A 22,640-nucleotide genomic window follows, 5' to 3' on the forward strand; every position below is an offset into this window, starting at 1 on the left:
ATGTAAAATAGTGGATATAAATCAGACTAAAGACTTTTATTGCATAATTATCTTCTCTCTCTCTTTCTTGTCTGCTTCCACTTTGAAAGACTTTTCGAGTAAACACAAAAATGCCAAAGCCATTATCTAAAAATACTGAAAGCTGTTTTGTTGCATAGCAACAAGGATGAAGAAATGCTCCTCGCATGCTTTTAGCCCCTCCTGTTACAAGATATTCACAGCGTCACCTTGAGAAAAGCCTTGTGTCTGCTCACAGCCTGAGGCCCGATGGCACCTCCTGAGGGTGTCAAACACTATCCTGGGTCCCAAAATGTCTCACAAGCAAAACATATTGTCCTGGCATACGCAGTTATTATGGTGGAAATCTTCTGTTTCATTCTTATCATCATTTTGGTCTCTGAGCTGTTTTGATTTTGCACTGCACTTTGGATTACCAGCAAATCAGTGTACGTGGTGCTTTTCTTGATTTTTCTATCTATGAAACGTGAGTTTCCTTCGCTGGCAAACTTTTCTTTTTCTCCTGGTTCTGCTTCTTGTTTTTGCTAAAAAAAGACCTGCCTGAACTCTGCATTAAATATACCGTAAAAATAAGGCTTTGTTGTATAGGCATACTATCAGTATCAATGGTTTCATGATTTTTAACCTGCATTTATTGACTTTGGCAACTTGGGAGCAGCAGAAACGTGCTGTAATTGCGGATGTAGCGAGCCACCAGCTCTAAGCATCTAAACATCCAGCAGATACAGAGCAACATTAACATTCATTTAGGACGTTTTTTGTCCACCTGATGAATGCAAATTCATATTCGTTCTCCTTTTAGCTCTGTTTTGCTCTTCACCCACCTCTGAGGGAAATATTTGCCTCCTTTGCCTCCAAAGAAAAAGAGAAAAAATGTGAAGGAGGTGCTGAAAAGCAGAGAGAGAAGAGGTTGAAGGCTGATGCAGCAAAATGTTTTAAAATAACAAATTATTCATTTGCCGTCGTTCAATTAATCATCTGAGCCCCGTGAGCCTGAAGACACTGGTGGTGCTGGTTCAAGTGTCAGGCGGGGGTTCGAGTAAAAAACATCCAGGTCCATTTTTCTTTTGCAGCCCATCTCTGGCTAAAATGCTCTGTAGAGCTGAGGGAAACTGCAGAGTCAGACCACTTTCACATGCGTGCAGTCATTTGATCTATTGTTAATGTAAAATTATTGATTATAGCAGCTTCAAATAAAATGTATTTAACTGAAAAACTCACAAGTTATTACACAGGAGCATACAAACTCAAAGTGCCAGCAAAAATCCTGGCTTATGTCACTCAAGTGACGGAAAGGCCAAGCAGAGTTCCCTGTCTGTATTAGCGTTACAACCCCTGCTGAATTTAATTCTTAACGTGGAGCTCTCTGCTGTTTGTGTGTGTGTCCTCAGATAACTTTGTGAGGGAGAATCCACGTACTTGGCAACAGCGTGCCTCTGTTCAGGAAAAATCCCCAACTGGCTGTCTGCTTTGTTGCACCGCACGCCTTACAAGCAAAGCAGGGCTGAATGAAGTTTTGTGGTGTGGAAGTGTATCTCATGGCCAGGCTTACTTATTTATTTATTTTTCTAATAAGCCTTTTAGCGACGGGTGTTGTCACAGACTACTGCCGGGGCTTAGTAGGGAGAATATTAGAGTTTTGTTGATTCGGCTGGTGGCTTTTGGAGCAAGCTGATTGGATCCCACCCCCTTTTTTTTCTCTGAGCAGTTCATGCAGGTTCTGCTGGCCACAACGCCATCAGTAAGTACTGCACAGCCAGTCAAAGAGCATGAAAACCTTAGTTTCCATGACACCTACTTTATCTCTTTATCTTTAAATCTTTCCACCTATCCACCTTCCTATCGTCTATGTATCTAATTTCACCCGTGTATGGATCCATCTCTCTCTCTCTCTATCCTTCCACTTCTCTATTAGTATTCACACTATCTCTTTATACCTCCTCAACTCCTCTCTGCTGTTTTTCTTTGTCCATCTGTCTCAGCCTGTTCCAGATCTTTTTGTTTCCCTCTGGCAGTCTTTCCTTCTGTCTCTTCCTTACTTACACGTTCTGCTTTTCCATTTTAGCTGTTTAGCTTATGTCCTTATGCAGAGCAACTCAGGATGTGAAATAAGCTTCAATTCTGACACCAGCAGCGTGAACAGCGTCTTGCAGCAAGTGCATGTCTGCAATTCACAGCAGCATTATCTGTGAATTGCTTTCGGTCTCCTCTGTCAAGCTTTACTCCACAAACTTTCCAGTTTCTGCAGTATACCTGGGAGATGTTTTAACTATTGCACAGTGATCAATAAACACTAAAAGATAAAGGTAGATCAATAAATCAGAATCCAAGAATCCAATATATCAGTTGATATTAGCTTATTGCAGATATGTCGGCATATAGACCATCTAATGTAAGACAAGAAATGACAGTAAAGAAAAATATGGTCAGTAATACTGTGCATGGTAGTCTAGCCATTAAATAGTTCATCCATCCATCTTCTATACCGCCTATCCCTTTCGGAGTTGCGGGGGGGCTGGAGCCTATCCCAGCTCTCAACGGGCGAGAGGAGGGGCACACCCTGAACCAGTCGCCAGTTGATCGCAGGGCAACATACAAGACAAACAACCATTCACACTTACACGTAGGGGCAATTTTAGAGTCACCAATTAACCTAATGAGGTACCCGGAGAGAGACCACGCATGCACGGGAAGAACATGCAAACTTCGCACAGAAAGGCCCCGCCCGGGGATCGAACCGGCAACCTTCTTGCTGTGAGGCACGCGCATTACCTGCTGCGCCACCATGCTGCCCCCATTAAATAGTTGATCGTAATAACTATTGATACTAACATTGATAAGATTATGGGCTTTATTTTAATCATGCAAGCGCAGTGACAAGTGAAGAATGATAAATCTTAGGCAAAAAGACTCCAAGGATGTCTCCAAGCATGCCTGCTATTTTGGCTCATGTAGATGGAGCGGCATCGAATACAAAAGGGCTGGGTGATGTTGAATATAGATTTGAGGGTGTGGTGATGATTAATAAATATGCTCTTAGTCTGAAACAGCTCAATAAATGGAAAGATGCTTCTCCGGGAAATCATATTGTTGTCTGAACAGTGCAGAGCTGCACAGCATGAACACGCAACACCTCAACTCTATAGCCAGAGGAGGTGACGTGTTTGTTTTTTTTTTTTTTAAGGAAATAAGACTGTGATTTTCAAGATTTATGCACTCTGGAAATCTTACATTTCCCACAAAAACACTGTAAATGTGAAAAGGTTCTATAAAGCCTTGTGTAATCTGATAAATCAAGTGATGTCAGATAAGGCTCAAATAGAAGGTTTCCAACATTACAGGCAAGAATATTGAGAACGTCAATGTCAAAGTCACAATATTGTTGATAAAAGGGAGCAGAGACAGAGCATTTTTTGTCCCCATGACAGCTGGCAAAGAAGTGGAAAAAAACTTAGGTTCAGTGCAAATGTATTTTCTTTTCAGTACTATAGTGGGAAAGTGCTTCGTATGCCCTTTAGCACTTGTCTCACCACCATCAGGCAGCTTCATTGTCAGTTGTTTTGTATGACATTTATTTGAAAAAGGCTGTACTTTCCCAAAGGGACAAGGTTATTGGCTTTTCATAGACTGTCCGTTATATGATATTCCTGAATAGTTTATGCTGTTTGAGCCTCAGCTTAGCCTTGAGAAAGGTCAGTCATCTCAGTAGCTCTGCCTCAATAACAACCACAGGATGTCCTACTGGTTACACAGACTGTCTCATAACAGAAGGTTCCCTGTCCCCACCCCACTCTGTAACAGCTGTCAAAAGGAGAAAAAAAGTTGCGGAGTTGTAAAAGAATTACAACAAATAACGGAAGGATTCAAAAACACAAACATCACCGAATAACAACACCATCACCATCATACTTGACCTCCTGCCAGCTGTATTACTGCAGATGCACAGCAGATATTCTCTTTCTGTGGTGGAAATCTGTGCTTTATTAAATGTGAAGACGGAGATGTGTCCATACCGAGTATGCATGTCACGTCTACTGGAAGTCCAAAACTGCGAAAATCACAATTACTTCAGTAAGATGCAGTCTTACTTGGAAAACATATTTTTTTCATAGAGAACATTATGAGAGCAAATATCAGTTACATGATGAAACACTTTATCAAAAAAATACATTTTCTTATGGTTGTAGGGCTGAGCACTGAACCTCAATCCTTTCTGAGCACCAATCAAAATGTGTCTGTGATACTGATTATCAAAATCTATCAGCCCTCTGATCAATACTGAAAGCTCTCATCAAATCTCACCATACTAAGTCTAATATCACAATCCTCTCAGTTTAAGACTGCTTCATTTTAAAGCTAGCTATGTGTGTGCACAGCCCTGCTAAAGGATTTAGTAATTAGGGAGACAGAAGTTTGACTTCGGCTCTCAGTTTCTCTGAAGATATTTATACGCAGTGCAGAGAGCAAACTGACAGGAGGATACAAATATAGAGTTCAACAAAGACAACAAGCTGAACACAGACAAGCAAACATAAAGCCATTATGTAGCAGCACAGTGCTCCGGATGACAGTGTCAAATAAACAAAGCTACGCTATTAAGCGTCTCTCCATGGACTATTCTGCTGTGGTGTAGTATTTGATGAAGCTTGATGCACTCTAAAAGGTCTACGTGCTGAGAAGTAATTAGATCTCAGTGATACGGTCTCAGCTGTTTCAAAGAGGTAACCCAAGCCATGCAAAGTTCACATCCTAATTTTTAATAAACACTACGTGATGTAGATGGTTGTTAGCTAAATGTCATTGTGTGTGTTTCACCGACACATCCGACATTTCTGCTGCGAATCATTACAGACAGTCAAAGCACAGATGGACATGTGTGTTTATTGTATTCACTCACTAAAGGCGTAGGCTTGAACACTTCTGTCAAATCATTTAATCCATGGTACTAATCGTCTTTTTTTTCCACGGACACCCAGAGGGGCTGCTGGGAGGATTACACATTGCAGCTTGTCTGCTGTGATGGTTCTGCTCTCGTATATCTTTAACAAATGAAATACGGGATCCTATGGCACAGTGTACAGTAACTATGCATGGCCTCTGTCAGCTCCTTTCACCAACTCGCATTCCAGCAGTGGTTTTAAATTTTTGTTGGGTTTGAAATAACTATTATTATCAAAACTGATTAAGAAAACTTTGATTAATCAGTTTAAAGTTTGGTCTAGAAAATGTCAGGAAACAGTAAAAAAAAAAAAAAAACACCTGTTGCAATTTCCAAAGTGACATCTTCAGTTTGCTTCTTTTGTCAGACCAATCATTCAAAAACTCAAGATGTTCAAATTACAATTGAACATCTTTTTCAATGTACAGAATCTGATTTAATTTAATTACTTTCATTATCGACATAATTGATCAAACTGCTGATTATTCCGGCTCTAAGTTCTTGTGTGTCTTAACATGGTTTTAACAAAATGACAAATCCAAGCTGACTAGAACTCAGTTTATAATTCACACTTCACCGTGCGATTCATTTTCTTCAATCCATCTTTTACTCTTTAACCTCAAATGATTTTATAGCCACTGTCTATGATGTTTCTACTATTTCTGGATTTCTTCTCGTATTCAGCTCTGCAGAACAGAGAGCTCACACACCTGATCCGTCAAAGTAACAGGAGCTGATGTGTTGTAATAAAAAGTCATGCCTTTGCAGGCTTAATGCAGGCGTCCGCGTCTATGTGACCTGTATGTTTGCATATTTTAAATAAACTGCAGTGCTAATGAAGTGCTGATATCTGGCAGGCAGCAGGAGATTCTAGCATAGAAAAATCAATTAGGGGCAAAGTGCAGTCTGGGCTGATCATATTAAGCTATTTCCTATGTTTTCTAAGTCAGGATAAACACCACAGAAGGTAAATTAAGGGAAAGAGTGCAGACAAATGCATGTAAATGCTAGACTGAGGTTACATGGGCTGGAATCTGATTCGCTTTGACCCCCTGCTCTCAAAATCACACAGGACTGTTTGATAAATATGCTTGCTGAGTTCACGTTTTCTTTGCTGGGCAGTGGAAACAACCAAACTGACTTTAAAGCAATGCTGAAAAGACAAACGTTCAACTGTAGTTTGAAACAGAAAATAGAAACTATGTCTGGTCCAGGAGAGCATTCAGTACCCAGGGAAACCCCACTGTTCATGGCTGTCAAAATAGCTTCTTCCACTGCTATTCTAAAACCGAGCAGTTGAACTAAGATAGAGAGCTGCTGGATTCCTCTGGGCGGGCGTCTCCCTTCTAGTGAAACTGATGAAAAATTCATCTCGCCAGGTTCTGCTTTATCTTGAGCTCCCTGCAAAGCTTCATTAAATCTGCTGTAAAACCTCTACCTCGATTTGGTTCAGAGCTGAGAAGCTACTGACGCTATAGCCTCTGATATGCATTACATTTACATGAATTCTCTCGTATATTTACACCAACATATTCAATACTGTTTGCGCATTTTGCAGAGAGAGCAGTTTAAAATCAGTGGAAACACTGTCAACATGACAAACAACAGGTAAGTTCAGAGAGGTTAAAGGCCAAAGCATCCCGACAAACACATTTATGTGCCTTTAAAATGAGTGTTAGCAGTGAGGTGGGGGGGTGGGGTGAGGGGGTAACGTGGGTGGAAACTACATCAAGTGAGCTTTTCGTTCATGGAGAGGGATTAGCCGCCTCTCACTAGAAACGGAGGTTGGACTCAATCCAGGCCTCTCTCCTTGCTGCTTTTCTCTCTTTCACCTCTCTTATTTTTCTCTTCTCTTATCCTTCTGTCTTTGATCTTTCACTGTCCTTTCTTTTTCCATGCTCCTCTGTTTCTTTTCTTCCTTACGCTTCCTCTTGGCTGAGTATACCCAGCACTGACAAGCTCATTCATTCATTTTTCAGACGCTGGAGTTTCGGCTGGACAAACATTTCTCAAGGGCAGGAAAAAAAACTTCCTTTGAGTTAAACCTGTTCATTTCTTTTCAGTCTGTTATTTATTTATTCACACATACACTCGGATGGGCTCCAGCAGCAGCCTTCTCTTTCCTCTGTCACTCCAGTCGCTCTGGGCTGACGGCAGTGTCTCCTCTTGATTTGGTTAATGTAGCAGTAATTTGTATGACTAACATGTTTTTGAGAAAACATGATGCAGCTGCGATCGCGCTTTGGTTGCTTCTGTCAACTAGTCCTCAGGTGAATTTTGGGAAAGGTTAGGTCCTGATTAAACTTTGAAGATTCAAAGCTGACTTGAAGCAGGAGAAGACATGCAAACCCCACAGTCCAGTGCCCAAGTCATGTGCTTTGACACGCGCTAGCTCTCCCATTAGAACAAAACTTTGTCAGTAAAAAGTAATTAATACAGTCCAACTGCTTTTCATCTTAAAGTGTAATCCAAATCAGCTAGCTGCACATCAGAGCTCAAATGATAAATTGTCAGAAAGTTAACCTGTAACAATTCTGAAAACATTTTTTTATTAATGTGTAAGGAAAGAAGCTAACTCTTGCTTCTAAATTGTTGCCTCTTTGTCTTCTGTGATAGGAAACTGTTTCGAAGTGTTAAATTTTCCATTGATCTCTCTTTGTGTTTTAATCTTGCTATTTTGGAGCTGATGTCTTGTACCAAAAAAAAGATATCAGCTCATTTTTTGTCATATTACTTCAATGTTTAGCCCTGAAAGCTTATTTTCAGGTTACCATTGTCACAGTTTGTGTCTTGTCAGTACAAAAGGAACGTACAAACACCTTGGACACAAGGTCAGGGGCGTCTTTGAAATGCACACAAAGGACCACTAGAAGAAGAAAAAATGATAGCTGGGCTCAGCCTGCTGTAGTTCATTTTTCCTCTAAAAGCGTGGATCATTTTTCACCTCACCTTGAAATGCACAATAGTGACTGATGACAGCCATTCTGGGGTGGAGGAACCAACCTAGAAGCAGGGAAACTATGGTGGCAGGCTGACCTATAAAGCAGACTTGTGTTTCCAGACCTTGGTGGGAAAATTCTGGCAGGAAAACTGTGTCACAAACTTCGGTAGCTTGCTTACTGTGATCACTATCAAACTACCCTTAAGCAAGGCACTCTGGCTGCACCTGTTCCTGCTCTGTAAAAAGAAGCACAAACCTGTGGTTGTACCGGGTAGGCGGAACTATACAAGTCTGAGGAACACAAACTGAGACATAAAACATGCTCTCAGTCAAATAATCCTGCATTAATAAATGTTTAAATAAAGGCAATTAGACACGAGTACTTTAAAAGATAAGCTCCTCTCTTCCTAAACAGCTGTAATAACTAGGTGAAGTATAAGCCTTGAGCACCCTCCCAGTAATACAAATCTCAGGCTTTGAATAATAGGCAGGGATCATAAGGCTGTTTTGTGATAAATTGAAACAATTGTTGTCAACAGTTCATCTGTGGGATATATTCTTCCTTCAGAGAAAAGAAACACTGCATTGCAGGAGGAGGAGAAGCCCCTGTGTCATTTGCATCTTATTTTTGGAAACCAATCGCCTCTGAGAAGCTTTGCTGTCTCTGTCATCATTATATGATGAGTCACAGCCAGCGCTGCTCCAGGTGTAGATATGAAAGAGAACACAGACATACAGTTTTTAATAGGAGATAGATTTGTTTGGGTTGTTTTCAGATGTTTCCATGGTTTCCACCTTTAAATGGACAGATTGAAAGTGTTTTTCCCATCTGAAAGTTAAGGTTAAGATTATTCGTTTGCTGTATGAATCACAAATGTTTTATCTTTGTTGTGACAAGTGGAGTTCTCTTGATGAGTTGATGTGTTGTCAGAGCACCATCTGCCTCATCAGCTGTTCTTCCAGAGAGAATATCATTCATCACCACAAAGTTTTAGGATATTTGCAGACTTTTTTCATTATAATCATGAATAAAATATTGCATTGTATCAATGAGCCGATCCAAAATTCATCCAAAACCAATAACATTATTACAACTGCTACATTTATTCGGCAGACTTTTAGCTGCTAGCTGTTTGCTCAGATATCAGTTTAACTACGAAGAATTTGCTGTTTATCAGTGGACAGTCACATAGCAAGCAAAAATAAAAGGATTTTCACATCCAAAATTTCAGTTTCCCAAAATAGAGAGTCACAAAGTGCTTTTGAGGTCCAGAAGGAACCAGAAATCCAACACCACCACCAGGATCCTAACATGATGTCAGTCCAGAAATAAATAAAACAAGAGTTCCTCACCCTGTCAGACTTGCCCCGATCTAAACCCAGAGGGAAGAGATGGGATGAAGGGACACTGCAGTGTCAGAGTTTGGCTCTGGATTTCCTGACACCATCTTGTCAAAGATGTCAACTTGCTGCTTCAGCTTGACAGCAGTAATTTCTCACATTAACTATATTCTGCAGTTTCTTGCTGTTGGCTGAGGAAAGTTTCCATACCAAACTCATAATATAAAAGTTGAAAATTACCATAAATTGGGTTGTAAAATAAAGACACAGACTTAATGCACACAACAAAGGAGTTTAACACTTAATGAGGGAGCTGTGTTTTACCAGAGCAAAGGGTTTCTTTTTCAAGTTTGAGCTAATAATCCACAATGTTTTTGACTTTGGTGATACTGTAGTGGCTAAATATGGTACACACCATGTGAGCAGAGGATGGCAGTGACACAGTCTTCAGAGGCAGGCTGTTTGTGACGGGTGCCTCCCATGCTAAAATGTATGAAATGCAATTGTGATATGGAAAAAGAACAACACACCTCTTCATGTTGTGTTTGTTTTCTCTGTGTTGCAGATCTTATTGTCAAACTGGCAAAGGACAAGTTTGGAGCCATTCAGACAGAATACCAAAAGGTAACCTTGTGTGTGTGTGTGTGTGTGTGTGTGTGACCTTACTGCATGATGTTTTTCTGATTGGATGCAGCAATTTATGATATAAAATTACAGAACAAATGTACCTCTGAGACACTGTAGTCTGGAACGCCTCTGAAGCAAGGTGTTAATGGCTTTTACAAGCCAAGGCAAGGCCATCTTTTACAGGCATCCCAGAAAAAAATGGAAATTGCTTCTGGCACAACCTGTGAATTCAGAGAGAGATACATCATTAGCGTTTTTATGCAGAGGCGCTTTCATAACCATTCGTTTTTTTAGCCCTTTGACAGTCCCTGAGATCTAAAAGAAACACAGTGAGAGTTCACTCTGTACCTTCTTCTTAATTATGGGAGAAAATATCTGTACGCAGTGTTACAATATGCAGCTCTGTGGATATGCATGCATCTTTTGAATTCTTTGATTTCTCTTTTTGTTGCTCTGTTTCATCCACATGTTTTCGTTTTGTGGCTTTGCTCTTTCTTTGATGCTGCGTTGCCTTTGTCTTCTGCATGCCCTCTTCATCTGATCTGCTCTGGCATCCCTCAGCCAGAGAACATAGTGCTGACCCTTCAGGTAAAGTCTGCACACTGGGCTTACAGTGAAACCCATCCCCTGTCTCATCATGCCCCACTGTCCCGAGTCTCCAGGGCTGCACAATTCCAGCTAAAAATACACTTGAGTTGACATATTAATCCACTTTTTGTTTATTTCAACATCTTTATGATTGGCATATTCCTGATAAGTTGTGCAGCTCTGTGACTCTCACCCAACCATCCTATTCACCCTGCTACCACCAAGTTAGTGTGGCCACAACTGTAGCTCCTCTCTCACCTGAGACGTGTCCTGATTTAGATCTTTTCAGCTTCGTGGAGGAGCAACAATGCTGACTGGATCCCCAAGGAGGAGTTTTAGTGCCCTGAAATGAAATTCATATCTTTTGTAAACCATCTGGAATTTTCTTTTACACCAGTGTCATAGCCCTGACTCTCCAATGTTATGCTTATTGTGAAATAGTATCCTTTGTTTTCCTGCTTGGCAGCATGTGAGGAGATAAGCATGAAACACAAACCAGCACATTCCCATCAAAGCCACATCAGTCCCATGGAAAAAATACCAATACGGCTTTGGCAAGTTATACATCAAGGTCTCAACTGTTACTACTCAATTTGTGTCAATATTAATCTGTTTGAATGCCACAGTTATAGAAAAAAAACATTCTCCGATTATGATCATCTATTATGATAAAGCAGTGATGCTGAACGAATGCATACCAGTGTGTGAACGCAAATGTTCACACAGAAAAGCTTTGAAACTGCAGGTCAGCCATCTAAAGTGCTTCTCAGCAGTATTTGCTCTGATATTCACCCAAACCACAGCAAGGATGAGCTACACGAGTGCACATGTACACAAACATACACACACTTGATCTTCTGCATGCTGATGTTGGCAGAACTCTTTTTACTACTATAAATCTCCACACACTGACCTGGACCACTGACACATAATGTGCAATGCTACCACAGCTTCACAGGGTTGCATAAAACATCTGTCCTCCAAAGAGCTTCAAACACCTCACTTTAGAAATAACCAAAACAAACCACTGCATCTGTGTCCCATTGCCCCCATTAAACCTGCAGTGTGGAACTTCCCCCGTCTGGCAGTGAGAGTAATTGCACGACGACGTGCTTATGACGCCATCGGCTCCGCCATACTCCTAGTTGCTGCATCTGCTCCCTTTTTAGCTCTGGCAGCCCAGTTATTGCTGGTTGAGGTAAAGCACTACCAGTGCACCGGTGCATAAAGTCACCACAGACAACAGATTTAAAACCTCCAGTATACTGCGAAATACAGAGAGTGGTGATAGGCCGAACCAGCATTGGGTGCACACATTTGGCAAGGGTTTGAATGAGCATTCGTTTATTTGTAAAAGTCCCACACTGCAGCTTTAATGTAATAGGAGGGAGATAATCAGTTTTCTGGTCGCTCCATGAATATATGATTTTAAAATACAATACTGAAAAACACACTCAGCTCTCCCTTGTTTACAAATTGCATAACGTTTTTTGCTTCAGTGATGACAAATCAATTTCTCTTTTTCACATGCACTCATAGGTCGAAAAAACATGACTTCACGGTCACCTTGATTCTGTAGTGGAACCTTTTGAATAAATTAGATTTATGACTGTGACTGTGTTTATCAGACACAGTAATTCAAAAGTCAAGTCAAAAGTGACAGCAGCACACCAACAACTGAAAGAAAGGATGGACTCTGTTCCAGTATGATGCTAACCAATGTCAATATAGCTCAAAAGTGAAATGTCATCCAATGTCATTCATACTGGTGCCACATCGACCTTGACCATCTCATGTAGGTCGCCACCCAGTAAATGCAAAGTAGACCAATCGTGCCTTAAAAGACCTATTCAACCAAAAAGTACAGCAGATCATTTTCCTGAATGTTTTCTGTCGAAGGTTAGCTAGTCGGTGAATAATGAATCCAAAGAGGAAGCACAAAAAAAAAAACAAAGGACACAAAAACAAAGAAAGAATTAATTCACAATGGCTTCTCCGTCTCAGGCTTTTGGCTAACAGTCGATGAGCTGTTTAGGGTAACACCATCTTGGACCATCTCCAGGACACTTCCGCAGGCCTTGTTGCTGCTGCTTTGATTCAATCTGATTAAAGTTACAGAATTGCTCGTCTTCACTACTCAGACATGCTGCCACCTCATCATCCAGCTTGCCCTTATTGGAAGGTCACCTTCTTCTTTTGGGCACTTGCCAAGACAAAGCTATAGTCCAAAAATAGTCTGAGCTGCGGGCCCTTAAGTGTGGTGGTGGAAAAAAAAATAAATAAGTTTTGACCTTTTTTTGTGGAGATTCACCCAATAACAAGCAGAGCCCAGAAGCAGAATGACAATGCAAGCGTTCAGATTTGCACAATGTCCTCAAAAGCTGGGTCGACACTGGTGCTTTTAGATGACATGGGACACACATACACTCACAGCGACTCGCTTTTCTTTCCTTTCTTTGCCTCTCTACATCTTTGAAACTCTAGTTCCCTCTTATTCTCTCTGCTCCTACGGACCCTGAGATCCTCCATGTTTTTGGTCAGAAAGTGCGTGACTGACAGCATTTTTCATTCTACATCTTGTAAACTATGTTTTCAACACAGCCAGGAGCCTTGCTCATCCAGAGCGTGCGTTTTGGATTATACTCACTGCCTGACTCTTCCAAGTTTGCACAGAGATTTCCAAATGAGCCAGAGAAGAATACTCCTCGCAGAGAAGTTCAGAATCCATTTCTTTTCAGCCTGCATGTTAAAATTCAAAAGCTGTGGGTCCCTGGAGAAGGCAGGGTCATTGACTTATGAGGGCGATTAAGATTAGTGCGAATCAGCTGGGAGAGCAGTTCGTCCATTCAGGAGCAGTGATAGCAGCCCTGCTTTGATCCTTTCATAGTGAGAAGCTATTGAACATCATTGTGACAAGTTACATACGGTGTGGGAATTACCAATCCCCTATTCAATTTTGCCAATTTCCAAAGCCTGTGCTGAGTGTGGTTTAGATAGGGGCAGATTAAGTGGGAACACTGTGGTACATGACAAGAGGAGGTGGAAGCTCTACTGAGAACCTGCCAACAGCAGCAATTTAACTCTCTCAATATATCAGGGAAAATTTGTAAAAAAAAATCGTGTTGAGTCACCTTGAATATTTCTAATACTCAATCAAAGTCCAGAAATATTGAGGCTTTGCGATGAGGGATGAGCAGATTTCACAGTTGACTATTCAGAGACAACGCACAATCCCAGTTCATGCAGTACAATCAAACTGTCCAAATACAGAAATACTTTTCATGTAAGAGAAATATATTTTTCTGACAGTCAGCATTCCTCCACTCAGTCACTCCTCTGTTAACAGCCTCAGTCCCTGACATTTTCATCGCGTTGGTCCCTACCACACTTTACTACCTCTCTGACCTCATCCTCTTCCTATTAACTGTTTAACCCTAACATGTGCCCTCTAGTTTTAACAACCTAAGTATTCTCTGCAGATATTGTATGTGCAAACAACAGCTTATGATGAATTGTATGACGTTAAACCCACTGTTTCTAATATTGGTCTACTCTTACTGATATGAATGGGGTGGACAATTGTTATAACCTCCATGAAGATGAGCTGTAGAGCTGTTGTATTAGCCTGCATGATCATTATCTGGGTGTACTTAATGAACTGGCTGTAAACTTCTCACTTCATGAACAGTCCATGTAGTGTTCACCCAACAACATTCACAAAATCATATCTTGAACCCAGTAACAAATATCTGCCACTGCCAAGAGATAATTTCACCTGTGTTTTGAGTTTTCTTTATTTCCTCATCCGACAACAAACCGGACCTGGTTGAGTGAAGCACCTTATTTCTCTGAAACTGACACTTGGTGCAGTTAAATTATTGAGAAGGATGAACTGCACTGAAACAGGTGTAATTATCTTGCCCAAGGGGCTGATTTGTTACCTTGTTTCAAGAAAATTTTGGACTTTACGACTCAATACAAGTCTAAAGTACTTGTTACGATAAAGTTTTTCTGCAGTGCACTAACTGCCTTGTAGTCCATTCCCATTGAAGCAGGTTTTTCATCAGATATGCTGGCTTTCCCCTTCATTAGAGTGGGAAAAACTGCACCATGGGGCTACATGGATGGCTCTGACTCCTTTCAGTATTTTCCTCCTACATTTGTTGATATCCTCTCAGTGCATATTGGAAATTTTGCCATTTGTTGGAAACTTATATAAAGAAACAACTTTTAAAACTGCTTATTGTCTCAGTCTCTCCACCAGCTTGCAGTTGTAGTCTATGAGTAAAGTATCGTTGTCCCACCCATTTTAAGAAAGACAGTCCTGCCATTCCAGTTGTGTACTAATGCAGCTAAGGAGTCGACTGTTGAATTGGCTTGTGGTATTTAAGAATTAGAAGGAAAGGATTCTCCAGCAGTGAGTAGTGTTATGCAATGTGCTTATTGTTTATTCACAAATCCCTTTCTGACCAAGACTAGAGAGAATTTCCAGTGATGAGATGCTACCAGATATTTTTAGAGTTGTTGTTCATTTTATCCTTTGCCTCCTTGTGTGTGTCCTCCCTTTTTCTCCTGTTTGCTGCTATTTATCCATCCTTTCTTCTCTCCCTCGCTCCACAACTCATCTGCTCTCCCTTCTTGATGCAATCCTATTTTCTCTGAACACCCCTCATCCCATTCTCCCCTCTTGTTGTTTTCATCTCTTTTTTCTCTTTTCACCTCTGATCCCCCTCTTCTCATCTCATCTCATTCCTCCTCCTTTCTCCATTATGTTTCCCAAATAATTTGTCCTTTGTTCTTCATCACATTTTTTCCCTTCATTCCTCCCTGCTGACCCCAGGCCATCTACTATGAGATAGGCTTCCTAGTATGTGCAGCAGTGGGCCTGCTGTTCGCCGTTCTGTTGCCGATAGTCGGCCTCTTCTTCTGCATGTGCCGCTGCTGTGACAACTGTGGCGGCGAGATGCACCAACGGCAGAGGAAGAACGCAGACTGCCGGCGTGGCCTGCTGGGAACTCTGCTCTTCTCCACCTCATTGGTCATCACGTGAGTATGACACATGCATACACACACACATGACACAGATATGGAAGAACACAGGGATATCAGCTTGCAAGCGGACGTGTGTTTTCTGGTGCAAACTTGCGAACATAATGTATATGCAGGCACACATACACTGGAATTAAATGCATGCTGCACCTGTACAGTGTTGTACTTGCAAACATGTAAACAGGCAAAAACACAGTGTACACACATACACCTCTGGTCATCTTGAGAGTCTGTTTCTCACACACACACACACACACACACACACACACACACACACACACACACACACACACACACACACACACACACACACACACACACACACACACACTCACACACTCACACACAGTCAGATCAGCCTGCCCCATCCCCCCATGCTGTTTTGGTTTGGTTTAGTAAAGTCCTACTGTAGATACTACACTATGTGGCAGCACCCTTCATACTTATCCTCAGTCTGAGCAGTGGTCATTATAATCTGCTGGGGAGTCACACTGAGAGCCTTCATTTACTGTGGTGGGACTTCTTCATTATGTCAACATACCTAAAATACCAACAAATCAATGATTACTCTCAAATCCACAATATACCTTAAACAGTTTGATCGCAATTGTTTTTTATGACTAGGTACCCTATGTTTCAAATGGTTGGCATTTTCACATGAGAATACATTTGCAATAATTTTCACCTCACTAGTCTCCTTCCCCTTTTTTGTATAATAATTATAATACATACTGCATCTGCCTTCAGGGTTTGTTATATTACTGCTCCAGCTGTCATTTCCCCATTTTATAAGCACATTTTAAGCATTTAATTGGTGATTTTATCCAGTGGGAAATGCAGTGAGTCTACCAATAAAATTAATTCCTAGATTGTTAACGTTTCAAACTGTAATAATTGTAATTAATTGTTGTAATCTAGGGATTTAATAGGCAGAACCTTCAGCTATTTTCAGCCTGGGCCTTGTCAAACTAAGCTGCCATCAGTTTCTTCCAGCTATTTCAGACTTGAAATGCAGAAATTGCAGAATGTGAAATTACAGATGATGGAAAGGTTGAGCTCCTAGTCTGACAACGTTTCGCCTAATAGCTCTATTTTCAAACTGGATCCTGTATTTTCCATCATTTTCAGTCATACTAATCAAACCAAATTGTCACTAACTGCCCTGAAGCCACTACAGGCTTGCTTGACAATGTTCGGCTCATCTTTACACTGGAAAACAGACTTTTCTACATGAAAACAGGCAGCTTCAGGCCATTTTACAGCATTCAAGGGTGTTAGCACTGCGTACATAACAGAAGGTCATGACTTTGCTGAACTGTCACAGTCCTTATTTTAAGTTTTTAAAACCCTATCTTTATGCAGACCACTGAACAATGGCTGAATAAAACAGTTATTTCAGATCTGATTTGTCTGGGCTGTGAAAGCTTTATACTAACTTCAAATAAACTTTAGAATACATCTTTGCACTGGACAAGAACTGTGGACTTTGTTCCCCCTCGTCTACATCTAAAGACAGCAGGGAGGACTGAAATCGTCAAGCTATCTTTACAGACTGTTTACTTTTTTACTGACATGTATTCTTAAGAGTTTTTTTCAGGGTATAGTAGTTCTTGATATTGGAGAGCCACCTCTGAGGCAAGGCAAGAATAATAGTGAAGCAAGTGATGAGATTCCATTGATAATTGCACATGATGATGGAAAAATAGGAAGGAGTGGGCTGTTGTTGGGAGTAAAGCTTTAAGTTTACTGTGTACTTCTTGAGCCTGTTACATCATGTGGCTGCCCAGCACCTCGCTGAAACTCATCGCTTAGGAAATGGACAACAGGAAACTAAATACATTCTCCACTCTGTTTTATAGTCTCAGCGGTAGAAGAAGCTATGGCTGCTGGGGATGTAGCCACAGTACAAAAGGCTTGGGAGAGCTGTGTTTGCCTCTTGTGCTAGACTGAAGGGATCCAGGAGTGTGCTTAGTTTGATGTTCTTTGACTTTCTGTCTTCGTTGGAACGAAGCATGGTTATTAGAAATTCCACAGCAATATCCTAGCGCCCAGACGCAAGAGTCTGAGAGCATCCTCAGAGCTCTTATTAAATCTCCCCAGCTACCAGGCAGAGATGCTGCAGAGTCTCTAATAAAGCAATTACAGGCAGGAAAGGGATGAGTACTGAGCCCAAGCCCACACTGCTTTTTACCACCACTAGAAAGCTGACAGGCAGGCACAGACGAGTGGCAGGGGTGATATTTATTTTCCAAGACGTGTTAAAATCGGATTAAGAGGGTGAAACGACACCCAGCTAAAGGTGAAGACAATAGATTGCCTGAGGATGAGATAGGAGAGTGAATATGCCAAAAAATGGTATTTATCAAGTGTGGACATTCTGCACATTCTGTGATGGAAGCTTAGGTCATCGAGTACAGCTGACAATAAAGAACTTTTAAACAGACCTACTGTACACAAGCTATTTAGATCTTGGAGAACAATAACACTGGGTCACTGGTATCAGAGTAGAATGAAAAAAAAGACAAGAGTCAGGGGAATTAAGCTGTCTGACAGTTGTTACATATAGCTGCTCAGCACAGGATGATGTGTATAAATGTACCAAACAGACCCATATGTCTACTTTCATGTACTGCAGTCAGATCAGGAGTACACTATACAGTCGAGGGAGGACCATTGCAGAGACATTACAGCATTTCCTTTGGCACTTAGACCGACCTAGGTGTCTGGGAAGAATCAGTGCAATAGCTTTCTAATTATAATACTAGCAACACTTTACATTAAGGAGCAGATATTCACCATTAACGATTAATATCTTATTATTCTGGGTGTTAGGGGGTTAGGGTTCTTAAGAGTTAGGACTAGGTTATTAAGACCTTGAACCAAAACAATGAACCAGTATTCTACTAATATGCATACTAATAAGCAGCTAGCTAATGATGAATATGTGTACCTTAATATAACGTGTTACCATATTATTTTACATGGGATTTATGTGAAATAATGGGAACAGAGAATTGATTGCAACAGTGAACTACATGGAAATAGGAAGAAATAAGAGTAGGATAAGAAAATTTCACTGTTGCACCACCCTTTACTCTGAAGAGGGCAGGGTCAGATCCCAGAGAAGCTGCCAGAAAGCTGTGGTTGTAAACGTGAATGAGTAACGTTCACTGGGTTAGAGTAGTGCTGCAGGGATTTGGGGTTTGATTCACACGGATGCCAGTCATGTTGAAAATGCACTCACTCCTGCTCATACGCTCGGGCTACGAATGCGCTGCGTAAGTAACACAGACGGGCTTGAGCTCAGATCTGCCAAACAACAGCAGATGTGAAGTTCAGTGCATAGTTAATTCTGTGTCACTGTTTGTTTTTGGATGTTGTGTACTAGAGGCAGAAAACTGGCTCAGCTTTGTTGGGATAAATCTGATGAGAAGATTCTGTAGATTCAATCATGACATTTATGTAAACACTAATAATTTCATCAGAACCAGATTAAGGCGATACTCTGATTACTGCCACTGTCTGATTAACACTTTCACCAGGTTAAATAAGGTAAATTAATCTTGAAATCTAAATAAGCATAAACTGATTAACAGGGCTGTATTAACTGTCAATCCTCAAATTACGATGCCATATAATTACATTATACGGATTTCTTTCAGAGCTATGAATCTTGGCACATTTCAGATTTCAGAAACAACAGTGTTTCTATACATGCTGGCAGTCATGGAAAATCAAAGAGAAGTGCGTTAGCATTACGGATGAGATCCCATTCGACATGTAATGTGAGATGAACTGGAGTTGTTCTAATGGTGTAAGTAACGATGCGGTAATAACGAATGATGTCAGCAGCCTTGTTACAGTCATGTTTTGTCTGATGAAGTCAGGAACTACTGACCTCAATAACTTCTTAAATAACCCAACGCACGCAAAGTGTTTATTCTTTGTTTTTTCATTTGGCGTGTTTTAATTAACACTGCATCAACAACCACATGAATACATTTGGAGTCATGCCTGGTCATGAGCTACAGTTTTTCCCCTTAAGTAACCTCATACTCATACATACCTCATACTATGAACAGTAAAACACTCAAACTCAAGATCACATGTTTCATGGCTGCACTGTTGCATCAACTGGAAATATTCTGCATGTCTTAAAACACTGATATATAGTTGATCAAAAATCCAGCTTGACATATTTGGTATCTTTGGAAACTTTGAGATCTCCACTATTTTAAAATAATCCCCTGAGTTAAAATACATTTTTGTAGGTTTGAAAAATGTTTGGTTTCACCGCATGGGTCTATAATGAGCTTAATGTACTAGTGTGATGATATTTCCATTAGAAAAAAATTATTATAAACAAAGGTAAAATAGTTTCTCCTGTGCACAGCCTTGGCGGACTGTCCATGTAACTTCTGTATGAACAAAAACAGATCAAATCTGAATATACTTCTTTTAATCCTCATGTAAACGTGGTCACCTGTGCTGTGGAAGTTTTGTTGCACAACAGCTTCTCACAGCTTCTCTTATTAACGTATCATGTCTTAGCTCATGCATAAATGCATGTACTGCGTAGTAAATGGCATGTTGCATTACGCCTGGCAGCTATTGAAAGGCCACACTGCACATTATTAAAAGAACAGCGGGAGCTATTTCAGTCTGCACTAATCAGCTCTGATTGCATATAACCCCTGCATGGATTTATAATGATAAAATGACAGATATAAAATCCTTCCCTCTGCTCCGGCCAAGTGAACGACCCCTGCCTCATGCTGCTACCCAGCATGCATTTCAGCAGTCTATTTCAGTCGCTGGGTGTCCAACAATATTAACACAAAAGGTCCCAACATTATGGGCTTCGTAATTCATGCTAATCATATTGGGTCTAATTAATGATAATGTAGGCGACAGTGAACTGAGTATCCATGCTACATCGTCCTTGGCTCGAGTGTGGCTGGTTTTTGCACATCTCTCACTCCTCAAGTCTCCTGTTGTACTTTTTTCTTCACTAACTGTAATTCTAAAAAAATATTTTAGTAAATACGACAATACAGAATTTTGATGGGTTCCCAAATTCCAAAATGTCCTCCTAGTTTTTAGAGGTCATGTACATTATATCACTGTCTGTGGAAGTGACCATTGTCACCGTCCTGCACACAGCAACCAACAGGCAGCGTTTGCCTTTGTGGAAAAATAAAATCAAGGAAAACTGTGCCAGAATGTTGAAGAGCTGCACAAACAAATTCAGAATTTTCAGGCTTAGAACACATGTTTACATAAAGCAAAAGAGAAGAGAAGCAACATGATGCAATACTCTCTAAGGGCCTGTGCAGCATATTCTGAATTAAACATGTAATACAATAAAACAGTTTTACACAACTGTCCACAGACAACCAGGATATTCTTTGAAGTCCTACTGTGTTTTTGATCAGGCTGAAAAATTCTGCCTTGAAATAGGACCATGTGCCTAAATGCCTTGAGGCTGTGTTCAGGACAATGTCCCCCCGAAACTATGTATTAGTAAATATGCATGTAGGTAAACTTAAATTTCAGATTGCATTTCAATGTCAACAGACAACTGACTAAGAGAAGATACTCTGAGTAAAACCAGAGAGTGTAGACTTGTGCCCTTGATACAAAAAGTAGCTACTGTTTTCAGTGTGTTTGACTTTGTTTAATATCTACAGTGGCTGAGCTGTGGGGGGGACTTGGAGAAAAAACAAAACAAAACACTCAGTTAATGCAAGGCTCACAGTAGCTCCACTCTTATTTATGTGACAAGAGACATTAGCACTGAATTGTGCTGAATTATTAATAAAGTGACCCAATTAATGAGTAGAAACAAATTTTCATCAGTGGTCCACTTTTTATTGGAGCACAGAGCACTGAAGGGACATCAGCAGGAGCTGAGCCACAGTCTACAGACAATAAGAAGAAGAAGAAGAAGAAGTAGAACAATAATAATAATAATAATAATAATAATATGTATTTCTTTATTGAGCACTTTTCAAAATCCTTGTTAAGGTGCTTCACAAAGACAGCAAAAAAACATAACCTTAGATAAAAACAAGAGGAGATAAAAAACGAGAAAGCGGGAAAAAATCAGGGGGGGCTCTCCGATAAAAGTATGTTAAGAAGGGATCTGTCCCATTTTCAGCAAGCCTCTGGAACAGACAAAGACCTCTGCCCGAGGAGCTCGAGGCACGCACCGGCGCGTATGATACAGCACGGTACGGTCCACAAACGTTTGTATACAATGCTACAGACAACTAAAGTTAGACATGTCAAATATCTGTGCAAACACTCCATCACATACATGTATTTGATTTGTCAGGAGACACCTTACTATACACTTATTGGGATATGAATTGTGTCTGGCAATAGTTTTTACCTCTTTCAAGCTAAAGTTAGAAATGTGAAAGACCACTGGAATCACTTCCAGCCTCCACTTCTCTTTAAAATGAGGCACAGAAACAAATTTGTCTGACATTTTCTGACCTTCTGTAGCACTCAGTTCAAGTAGCCCTTAATAACTTAAAATAATCCCTGAATGATATTTAATACTTCACTGAACTATGTTTTTTGTTGCAGCTAAGCAGTAACTGTAGTGAATCACCTCACCTTACTGCTGACACAAAGATATGAACACAGTCACAAAAACAAGGCCACAATTAGTTACTTTGAGACACACAACCAAACACACCCTCACACATCCTCTGCCTCCTGTAACCCGCACGTCATTTCCAGAGCTTTGGAAAACTTTGCTCAAAGTATGTGTGGGGAAAATGGGCAGCAGCAGCAGCAGAAAAGCAGAAGCCAATTACCTGAACATGTGTTGTCGACAATTTCATTAAGTTTAGCGGTTAATAACACCTGGAAGAGAATTTATGTACAGTATTTACATTCATTACTTGCGATTCCAGAAGTTACATTGTGTAGGTGTAAATGAGTCAGAATGACTTTATCGTCAGGAGACTAGTTCTCTGTGCAGAGCTTAGCTTTGAAACCCTTTCAAAAACTCTGTTCTCTGAGTTGCTGAATAATTAATATTGAGGAGATCAGGCTGATAGTGGCTGCCTCTCTGTGCTCCTTCTGCATTCTTTGGCTCCATCCAGTTTTATTTTGGTTTTACTC

At 40.6% G+C, this 22,640-nt stretch overlaps 1 protein-coding gene across 1 annotated transcript in view; it reads left to right on the top strand.

The window, feature by feature from the left end:
- The window catches only part of prom1a (prominin 1a), a 77,888-nt gene that overhangs the window by 19,544 nt on the left and 35,704 nt on the right, over positions 1-22,640 (top strand). Inside the window, exons 2-4 of the mRNA XM_070962004.1 lie at positions 9,805-9,863; positions 10,428-10,454; positions 15,295-15,500. Coding sequence (XP_070818105.1) covers positions 9,805-9,863; positions 10,428-10,454; positions 15,295-15,500 — 292 coding nt within the window. The remainder of the gene's footprint in view (positions 1-9,804; positions 9,864-10,427; positions 10,455-15,294; positions 15,501-22,640) is intronic.

The sequence above is a fragment of the Chaetodon trifascialis genome, chromosome 5 (assembly GCF_039877785.1).
Source record: "Chaetodon trifascialis isolate fChaTrf1 chromosome 5, fChaTrf1.hap1, whole genome shotgun sequence".
Taxonomy (NCBI): domain Eukaryota; kingdom Metazoa; phylum Chordata; class Actinopteri; order Chaetodontiformes; family Chaetodontidae; genus Chaetodon; species Chaetodon trifascialis.